This window comes from Otolemur garnettii, unplaced genomic scaffold (genome assembly GCF_000181295.1).
Source record: "Otolemur garnettii isolate 467f Iridium unplaced genomic scaffold, OtoGar3 scaffold00001, whole genome shotgun sequence".
Taxonomy (NCBI): domain Eukaryota; kingdom Metazoa; phylum Chordata; class Mammalia; order Primates; family Galagidae; genus Otolemur; species Otolemur garnettii.
The window spans coordinates 28,674,640-28,685,252 of NW_003852396.1; the positions used below are offsets into that span (position 1 = coordinate 28,674,640).

Sequence of the window (10,613 nt, forward strand, 5' to 3'; positions counted from 1 at the left end):
ATATATATATCTGTACACTCAATGAATCCCCAACAATAAAAATAAATAAATAAAATAAAATAAAAATAAAAATAAAAATCTGATCTGCTCATGCTATCCCTCTGATTGAAAATTTTAAATGGTGGGTGATGCCTGTGGCTCAGTGAGTAGGGCGCCAGCCCCATATACCGAGGGTAGCAGGTTCAAACCTGGCCCCAGCCAAGCTGCAATTAAAAATATAGCTGGGTATTGTGGTGGGCATCTGTAGTCCCAGCTGCTCAGGAAGCTGAGGCAAGAGAATTGCCTAGGCCCAGGAGCTGGAGGTTGCTGTGAGCTGTGATGCTACGGCACTCTACAAGAGTGACAAAGTGAGACTCTGTCTCAAAAAAAAAAAAAAAAAGAAAGAAAGAAAAGAAAATTTTAAATGGTTTCCTGGTGCACTTAGCAAAAACCAAAACCCTCAACACAGCCCACAAGGCTTGGTCCTACCTACCCTCCTTCTCTACTGTCCCAACCCCCTCACTCTCTGAGCACCAGCTACCCTGACCTTCCTTCTGTTCCTCCACTTGCCAATGTCTTAAGCCCAGACAGGGCCTTTGAATATGCTGATCCTCTGCCTGGAATGCTCTTCTCTTCACTGCATCCCCACACTTTTCACACAATCTTAACCTTAAGTTTTCACCTCAACTTAAGTCTTGTCTCAAGTCCCACTGGATCAGGCCACCAAAGAGTCACAAACTGCAAGTCTCCATCAGAACAGTTGCCACTATTAAATTGGAATAATTACTAATCAATTAGTTTTTTTCATGTCTGGCTCCTCTCTAGGCTGAGTCCAGGAGGGAAGGACTCACATCTCCTTGGTTCACCTTTGACCCCTGGCACTTGGCACAGCATCTGGCACATAGTAGGAACTCAGTATTGTGTCATGGATGAATGAATCTCAGTCTCATCAGCTGCAGAAAGAGAACAATAATCCCAGCTTCACAGAACTGCTGTGAGAAGTAGCTGGAATTATACCTGCACCATGCCTGGCACATAATAGTTGCTCGATAAAAGACAGCTCCTTTTCCCCAGCCCACATGCCACTGCTCCAAGTTTTCATGGAGGCTTTTTTCTCTCCCTTGTTTGAGCACCAATTGGCTGTCCTCTATCCTTTTCCACTTAGGACTCAGGCATCTGAGTCCACACAAACCTATCCACACTAGAGTGAGAACTCTGGCAGGTGGAGACCGAGTCTGAGTCACCCATGATTCCATGGCACATGGGGTTGGGGAGGAGAGGGGGAAAGAATAGGGGACTCACCGGGGTGGAGTTTGCCTCCAGCAGTGCTGTCTTCCATGCTCTACAAAGCAAATCCCACCAGACCATGAAGAGAGAGTTTGAGAGATTTGACACCCACATTTTGGACTTTCTTTCCCAACCCAATCTCAAGCCCCAGCTTCTTGTGAAGGGGGATTTCCTCTTGACTCCCTCAGGTACATAAGATTAACTCCTCCCCTACCCCAGTCACATGGATGGAGCCCTAAATTAGGCTAATTCATTCTTAGTCCCTAGTCTCTTCCCCTCTACAAGTTCTAATTTCTCCATCTATAGAGTGGACAGCTGGGGCTTAGGTGGTCTCTCTTTCTCTTGTTTTTTTTTAGAGATAGAGTCTCATTCTGTCACAGGCTAGACTGCAGTGGCACAATCATAGCCTCAAAATCCTGGGTTCCAGTGATCCTCCCACCTCAACCTCCTGAGTAACTGGGACTACAAGTGCATACTACAAGGATGTGCCACCATGCTCAGCTCTTGGGTGGTCTCTTAGGGGCCTTCGGATTCTGACATGCCTGAGTGGGTGCTCAAACAGCAACCCATCTTCACATCCCAAATTTATAAATAAAGTTCCCAAAGCTCTATCCCCAGAGCCCTAGGAAGGCCCAGGAGACACAGGACAATTGGGCCTTTGTTGGTTGCCATGGCTCCTGGCTGGGTTGGACAAGGCTGCTCTGTGCTGTCTGCTCAGCACTCAGCTCTCCCCACTCCCACACACTCATCTCACTCTCCTCCAGTGCAAAGGCCAAGGGTCCCTCAGCCAGAGGGTGGGAAGGGATGGAATGTGAGTGAGCAGCCAGTGCCTGAAGACACACCCAGGATGGCCAAGTGGATATGCATCTGACATCAGGGTAGCCCTCCCTGGGACACAGCCGGCTGCCTCTGTGGGCAGATCTGGGTCTACCCCTCAGAGGAGAGTTCCCCCACAAGGCATATTCTCAGAAAGGAATGGGAGGGAGGACTTTTTAAGGATGTCACTGGGCCTAACTGCTCCTTTGTATCACCCCTAGGTGAGAGCTTACCTCAGAGACCACTAAATACCTGATTCTAAATGACCAGGGACCACATGCCTGAGGTAGGAGCACATACGACTCCCCTGACAATCCTGAGTTCATCACAGACCACGTGAGGAGCCTACTGTGTCCCATACCAATCACCATGGGCCATTCAAATCCATTCTGCCCAGCCTCCAATGAGACACCCTTGATGATTGGTCTCAGTACCCTCTTCATACCATCAGGCAACAGAAGGCCCAATGAAGAGGAGGTTTCTGGTCACCTTCTCCAAGATTCTACCCGATCATCTTCTGGGAATGACTTACATGGCATCATCCCGGGTTTCTGCACATAGGTGCAGGCGGGAACCTTCCCGTAGGTTCACTGTCAGTAGGCCATCTCGGCTCCGGCCCTCTGGGGGCTGCACATCTAGAAGCAGATACACATATGTGGGTTTCCACAGGCACAGGCCTGAGGTTCACCCAGTAAACCAGGAATAAGAAAAGGAACTGACTTCTCTGGGTCCTATTTGCTGACCAATGCCAAGTTCCTCTGATCTCACATACTCTGTTTAGGATTCTACTCCAGTCTTCAAAGCCTTAAAACCTCTCCATATTGCTGGTTTCTTTAGGTACATCTCCTGGTTATCCTGTTGTAATTGTGGTCTGAGCCTTGGTCTAGGAATTTGGAGATTTGGAATTTGGAATTTGGAGATTTGCTATGACTCTGGGCCAGTCATGTAGCTTCTCTGAGCTTCCTTATTTCACTTCATCTTTATCTAGTACAGTGGTTCTCAACCTGTGGGTCACGACCCACAGGAACTGTATTAAATGGTCACAGCATTAGGAAGGTTGATCTAGTACCTAGCATCTAGAGGACAAGAACTGCATCTGACCACCTCTGAGACACAGCACAGAGTAGAAACTCAATAAAGGACTGATTTCTTAATCCACACCCCACTGAATTCAGCTGACAGAGGCTTAATAGCAATGTCTGGAAACCCTCTGAAAACTGCAGGGAGGCTTCCAGCTGCAGGCGATGTCAGACACAGTGGGAGGGCCTGCCTATAGTCACAGTGCCACAGAGGAAGGGGCTCTGCTCACCCTGGCACTCTTGGCCGATCTTTATGTCGCGTACATTGAAGTGGATGAGCACACGGTCCTCTTCGTCCTGCGCTGTCTCATCGTGATAGTAGCCCAGTGTCCCATCCAGCCACAGGGCGAACCAGTTCCGCTTCCAGCGGCGGAGAATGGAGCCTGTGTGATATTCCAGACCCACCAGGTGGGCTGATCCCAGGGCTTGGTGGGATAGGACCTCCCCACACCAGTTCCCAGAGGTCCGACAGCCTCAGCCCCCATCCTATAACCACCTCTTCCTGTCTACTCACCCCCTGACATGAGGGCAGGGCTTCTGTCTTGCTAACCCTCTGCCTCCCACTGGGCCTGATACACAGTGGAGCGCAATAATGTGCTGAGTGGATGGGGGCAAAGACCTCTCCCTACCTTTAGCCTCCATCTTATCTCTTATCCCTGACTTGTGTGACAGTTATTGGTGCAGTGTCTGCCTCCTCCACCAGACTGCGGGGTGTGGGTCCTGGCTCTCAGTGCTTGCTGGACTGAATGAACTGAGAATGGAGGGGGGTGGGGCATGGGAGGTCTTAGTCCCAGGGGTCCCCAGGTTAGCTTCTCTTCAGACCATGACTCTGGTCAAAGGGGGGTCTAGAAGACCTAGCTTCAGATGTTTTGCAAGTGGAAATCTTAGCACAAAAGGGCAAAGACTTAAGAGAGCTTCTTTCTTTTCTTTTTCTTTCTCAAGCTGTCGCCCTGGGTAGAGTGCCATGGTGACATCATAGCTCATAGCAACCTCCAACTCTTGGGCTCAAACAATCCTCTTGCCTCAGTTTTTGGTATTTTTAGTAGAGATGGGGTCTTGCTCTGGCTCAGGCTGGTCTCAAACCCATGAGCTCAAGCAATCCACCTGCCTTGGCCTCCCAGAGTGCTAGGATTACAGGCATGAGCCACCGTGCCTGGCCTTAAGAGCTTCTTAGAGCTTTACAGATTCCAAAACACGGAGGCATCTTTCATTTTCTTCTATGCCATCCCTGATAATATGGCCACACACTGGATCAAACCCAGTCCCCGCCCTTATGAAGCTTGCAGTCTGGGGCTGGTATGGGGTCTGGGATGTGGGAAGACCCACAGGGAAAGACAGGTCTATTATAAGGAGATCACTATAAGGCAGTGATTCTCAACCTGTAGGTCGTGACCCATAGGAACTGTATTAAAGGGCAACTCATTAGGAAGGTTGAGAACCACTGTGTCTAATCCAGCTTGGAGCTACAGCAGGGGCAAGAGAAGGGGTTAGAGGAAAAGTCAGAGAGGGCTCCTTAAAAAGGGGGACATTTGAGCTGGGTCTTGGAGAATTAGAAGTTTACCAAGCAGTCAGGAACAGGAAAGGCATTCAGGCAGAGGAAAGAGCACAGACAAAGGAGGGAAGGATAAAAAGGTCCTGGTTTCTTGGGAAAAGAGAAAGGATTCACCGTGGCCCAATAAGCCAAAGCCATTTCCCTCACCCCTGCCCAGGACAAGGTACAGGACACAGGAAGGCTAGGCCCAGGATCACTCACTCTGTCTCCATAGCCAGCCGCCCCTCACCAGGGCCATTTCTTCAAAAGGACTTTCCAGGGTGGAGTCAGGCGGGACCTGTCAGAGGAGCCACAGGACACACAGGCCTCATGAGCGGCTCCAGAGCACCTCCCTGGAGAGAAGCCCCCAGCCCTGTGCTTCCTGGGAGAGCCACCGAGGAAACGTTTAAGGGAATGTTAGTAAACAAACAAGGGCCAGGCTGAGTCAGTCTCCTCCCCATTCTCTGCTTAGGCAGAGAATAGGAGCTCTGTCCTCCAGGGTCAGCAGGGCAGCCACCAGTTGGCATGGTGTGGGGTGGGAACCAGGAGCCTAGATTCCACTTTCAGTTCCATAACCTTGGCCAAATCCCTTCTCCCTGCCCCTTTGGTCTGTCCTCCATTTATAGGTCTGTAAAAGTATTTCCATGAGGCAGGTAGAGACTAGAGTGAGGGACTCTTAAAATATTAGAAACGCTAGAATTTTGAAACATCGCAAGCACAAAATACTAGAATCATGGTAATGAATGAAGGAGTTTCATGATAAGAAAAGCCTCCCTCACACTTGAAACCCATCAGAGCTGTTTACAAAGTGTGTAAGATAACTGTTTAACAGCAACTATGATTGATCACTATTTGCCAGGGACACTTCTCAGTGCCTTCATTTAAGTAAGCCTCCCAACAATTTTTATTATTCCTACTTAGAGATGAGAAAACTGGGGCTTGGAGAGGTCCAGTCGCTTGCACAGGTCTACCTGGTTAGTAAGTAATGGAGCCAAGATTCACACACTGCAGTCCTGCCTTCCAACCATTTCACCAGCAGAAGCTTTGAGAATTACTGATGCCCAAGTCATACCCCATAAGAATTAAATCAAAATGTCTGGGCACAGGAGGCAAGCATGGATAGTCTTTAAAGATGCCCTGGTGATTCCGACTTACAGGAAAGTTTAGGAGCCAATACATGTACTATCTCACTTTGTCCTTCCTGTAACACTGGTAAGAAGGGAATCTTTACTATATTTTACAGATGAATAGACTGAGGAACAGAAAATGACTCATCCATATATATGATGGAGCTTGGATTGGGATCCAGGTGCCTTCTGTTCCTGAAGGCGAATTACTTGGGAGCAAGTGCCCCTGCCCTTCCCCCACCCGCTCACACTTGGTGCTGCGTAGCAAGGGCTGGCACACCTGGGCTGGGAGGCCTGGCCTGTCTTTTTCTCCTGCCACTCCCTCCCCTCTCCAAACTCTTGACACATGTCAGACAAGAGGACCAGGTGCAAACTCCCTTGCCAGCCCCCCTTGATGGACCCACCTGTCTACACCTGTTGCGGATGCTGCTGCCAAAGCGGCTGCTACTTGATCCTGCTTGCCACCCAACCCGCTGCGCCTGCGCTTTTGTGCGCCCCAGAAAGACTGCCCTGGGGCATTTCACTCTTCGGGCTGTGCCCAGGGCCTGGCTGCCCCTGGGGCCCGCCCCCCAGACCCGCCCCACCCCACGGAGGGGGTGTGGTGAGAAGAGATTCAACCATAGGCATGCTGGGACTTGTAGTCTGTAGCCCAGAGTGGGACAGACGCAGCCTCACCTGCGATTTTGTTTTTCTATTAAGACATTTGTTCACTAGTCTATCATGAAATACTGTTTCTTAAGAACCTGAGAACTCATTTTCTTTGTTTTTTTGTTTTGTTTTTTTTTTTTGAGACAGAGCCTCAAGCTGTCCCCCTGGGTAGAGTGCCGTGGCATTACAGCTCACAGCAACCTCCAACTCCTGGGCTCAAGCGAGTCTCCTGCCTCCGCCTCCCAAGTAGCTGGGACCACAGGCGCCCGCCACAACGCCCGGCTATTTTTTGGTTGCAGCCGTCATTGTTGTTTGGCGGGTCCGGGCTGGGGATTCGAACCCGCCACCTTAGGTGTACGTGGCTGGCGCCTTAGCCGGGTGAGCTATAGGCGCCGAGCCGAGAACTCATTTTCTAAAAAAAGGTAAAGTTTCAAGGAGAAACCAAACTCCTTGTTTTGAATGTTTTTTCAATGCTCAGTTTGCGCCAGGCCCTGAACTAAGTTTCTAGGGCAGCATCAGATGCTGCCCTTCCGCCTCCGTCCCCAGCTTCCAGCCTGCATGGAGACCCTAAATGTAAACACGCGGTTTGAGGAGACCCTAAATGTAAACACGCGGCTTGAGTACAGCATGTGACTTAACGAAGGGAAAGAGTCTGCCTTTCTCCAAGTTCAGAAAGGCTTCCCAGTGAATGCTGAAAGGGGTTTTCGAGGATAAGTGGCAGTTTCCCAGGACGAACATCTTGAAGATGTTCAAGAGTGCCCAGTCTTTCACTGTGTTCGGAACACAGAGCTGCAGGGTTTGCAAGGAAACAGCACAGAGGCTTGGATGACAGGCTAAGAGTTTGGAGATTATGAGGTAATGACAGGAACTTGGGGGTGGGGATTTCGAGATGAAGAGTTGGATGGTGTGATTAGGAAGTTGGAACAGTCCCCTCTAGGGCACAATAGAAAACGGATTGGCGGCGGTCCAGCCGGAGAAGGAGGACTGTTTCTGTATCTGTTACCTCGGTCTGCCCTTGCAGGATCACTTATTTGAATAGTTCAGACTTCCAAATCCCCACCTACAGCAGACACGGAATGTCATTCTGAGAACAGAAGCTATCAGGACCTAAAAGGCATCTAGTCTCCTCTCTTAGGGAAGGCGCCCCCCACTGCCCTGGGCCCTTCCTCCAGTCCCAGAGAACTCTTCCTTACCGGTGCTGCAGGGCTCATGGTTCCTGGGCGGCCAGGGCAGCATTTCCGAGAAGTCCCTGCAGGGGGTCATTTCCCTGAGCGCCTTAGAGTTAAGGGGATCAGGAAGGTGCTACCAAGTGGAAGTCTGAAGGGGGAGGCAAAAGGAAGCCTGCAGATCCTAGGATAGGTTGTCCTCCTACTTCTGTGCAGGCCCCAGCCCCCACCGCACAAGCTTCCTGACTGATCTCTGGGTCTGACCCTCAGTTCACTGCACAAGACGTCCAAGATTAGGTGGTGGTATTGGCCTAGAATCGCAAGATTCCCTGGGGTGTGGGGGTGGGGTCTGCTAGGTGGGGGGTGGGGTGGGGCCAGTCCTCCTCCCTCAGGCTGGGGCGGGGCTAAGTCCTGGTCTCTGGCTTGGCTGGACGTCGCCCTTCACCCCAGTCCTGGCTAAGCAGCCAGGCTCCTTAAGCCTCCCTGTCTTGCTCCCGCATTTCTGTAATCCTGACCTCGAGCCACCCATGCGTTTCGTCCTTTGGGGTAGTGTGTGCCTTGGTGGGGGATTCGCCATGTCATATCCTATTAGTCACTGACCTCTTCCCCTCTTAGCAGCCCCAGGAAACACCTCTCCCAAACCACTCTGTTTTTCATCCTTGTGGCTTTAACTCCCTCTCTTTTGGGTCCCCTGAATGTCCTACCCCTAACTTCGCCTGGCTAAGTTTTCCACCCCCACAGTAGAAAGATGAAAGGAAGGAGGAAGGGTTAAGGGGTTATGGGAGGTGAAGGAGAGGTGATAGGGGAAGGGAGGAAACAGGGAAGGCAGGCAGACAAGGCTGAAGCTGGCCTCAGAGAATCTGGACCTGGATCAGGCCTTCTCAGCCTCTCCCCAGCACCCATTCCTGACAGTCAGTTGTGCACCCTTCATAAAGGGGTGTCTGTGATGCAAACACCTAGATTTCATTTTCCAGATTTAGCAACCAGACAAAAAAAGGAAGCAGTGTAGAATTCAGGAGAAGACTATGCTGGGGGATCGAGAGTCCTGGTTTCCCGACCCCAGTTGACCTGGTTCCATAACTCGGCAGAACTAGAAAGTTCAACCGAGGCACGCAAGAATAGAAAGCAAAAGTGGGTAGAAAGCGAAAGTAAAACTGGAGCAGCACAGGAAGCTGAAATAGAAAAGTCACTTGTGCAAGGTTTAGTATAACAAAGAGAAATTTTATTTAAGAGGAATGAGAAAGCTTAGAGCACTTCCAAAGAGAGTTGGAAGTGGGTCCAGAATTCTCAGCAAGAAAAGAGACAGAGGCAAAGGCACTGAAGAGGTATAAATTCCCTCTCTCTGGGTTTGAGATTGTTTGTTACTCTTTCTTTGGTCTTGCTGCATCTCCAGGCAGGTAACCTATTGGTCAGTCATCGGTTACCTCATACCCATATTCTTCTCTCTCTCTCTCTTTTTTCTTTTTGGCAGAGTTGCGTAGTGATGATCTAACTGTTGAATGTTCCTATGGGCCCTCCAGACTTCCTTGTTTGGCCGGCCAGGCTTTCCTCCCACCCCCCTTGAGCCCTTTCCTCTGTTTCTTCTTTATGACAAGAAAAGGTAGAAAGGATACTGGGCAGTCTAAAAACCACAGACATCAGCTGTACTTGGCTTGTGTCTCTAAAATGCTGGCCAATGACCCTCTTTGAGAAGCTAATGATAGATGTAGATACTCCTCAGGAAAAAACATGTCCATATGAGTCACAACATTCTGCATACATTCCTGGGCATTTATAGACCCCTAAAGCTGTGATGACCACTATTGGATTGTAGTTGGCTTTTTGTTGTGGTTTGTTTTTCATTCTTTTAGTTTAGTTTAGTTTAGATTTTTGTCGGACGGGGGTCTCACTGTTGCCCAAGCGGGAGTGCAATGGCACAATCACAGCTCACTGCAGCCTCAAACTCCTGGGCTCAAGTGATCCAGCTCCCAATGCACTGGGATTACAGGCCGGATTGTTTTAAATATCCAGAGCTGTGTAGATGGGAGGAGCGCATGAATTGTGTGGTAAGATGTATAACCAGCCCCACAAACAAATTTCAATGACCCCTGTATGTTTTTTATAAACCTCTTCCTTAATTTACTTGATCTTTTGAGTTGTTTCTCAGAAATCATGGATTTTCTACAAGACAGAGGAACTGAGATTCTGAAGGTCCCAAGGCAGACTTCCTGATGCCAAAATTCACCACCCCTCACACCCAGCCTCCAACCCACAAAAGCCTCTTGTTACACCACAAACTCCCCCAAGGCTCATAGCCTCTCTTTTATTTTATTTATATATTTATGTATTTGAGACAGTCTCACTATGTTGCCCTCAGTAGAGTGCTGTGACATCACAGCTCACAGCAACCTCAAACTCTTGGGCTTACGCGATTCTCTTACCTCAGCCTCCCAAATAGCTGGGACTACAGGTGCCCACCACAACGCCTGGCTAATTTTTTGTTGTAATTGTCATTGTTGTTTTTGTTTAGCAGGCTTGGACTGGGTTTGAACCGCCAGCCCTGATGTATGTGGCTGGCACCCTAACCACTGAGGCATGGCCCCTCTTTTAAAAGCCTCTGTTCTCCATTAGTCTAAGAGATGGATCTGAGGCAGCTTTCCCAGTTCTCCTAACAAGATTCTATCATATTAAATGTCTTTCTTTCTTGGTAATCCTCATCTTAATTCAATCTTTGTGTGATGAGCAACTGGACCTAAGCTGAAACCCCTGTGCTTTCAGAAACAAAGGCATGAGAATATATCAGGAATCTCAGCCTCAGCAGTCCGTCTGTGAGAGAGAGATTTTGTCTGTTTATTCATTTAATCAGCTAAAATTTATGGAGACCAACAAGCCAACAAGTAACCTTTCCATTCCTCTTGTAACTGTGGCACATAAAACCATTGACAGAGAGAAAAATGTTTCACTGTTTCAAATGTTTCTGGTGGATAAATAGCTCACAGAT

At 49.3% G+C, this 10,613-nt stretch overlaps 1 protein-coding gene across 2 annotated transcripts in view; it reads right to left on the minus strand.

Annotated features, from left to right (window-relative positions):
- PLEKHB1 (pleckstrin homology domain containing B1) overlaps positions 1 to 7,700 on the minus strand; it is a 16,066-nt gene extending 8,366 nt beyond the window's left edge. Inside the window, exons 1-5 of one of the 2 annotated variants that reach the window (XM_012813742.2) lie at positions 7,661 to 7,678; positions 4,915 to 4,990; positions 3,392 to 3,544; positions 2,615 to 2,717; positions 1,282 to 1,321 (exon numbers count right to left, since the gene is read on the minus strand). In XM_012813742.2, coding sequence (XP_012669196.1) covers positions 1,282 to 1,321; positions 2,615 to 2,717; positions 3,392 to 3,544; positions 4,915 to 4,990; positions 7,661 to 7,678 — 390 coding nt within the window. Of the gene's footprint in view, positions 1 to 1,281; positions 1,322 to 2,614; positions 2,718 to 3,391; positions 3,545 to 4,914; positions 4,991 to 7,660 lie in introns of both variants that reach the window. The other variant, XM_003780914.3, reaches the window with a different exon arrangement.
- Between the last annotated feature and the right edge of the window lie 2,913 nt (positions 7,701 to 10,613).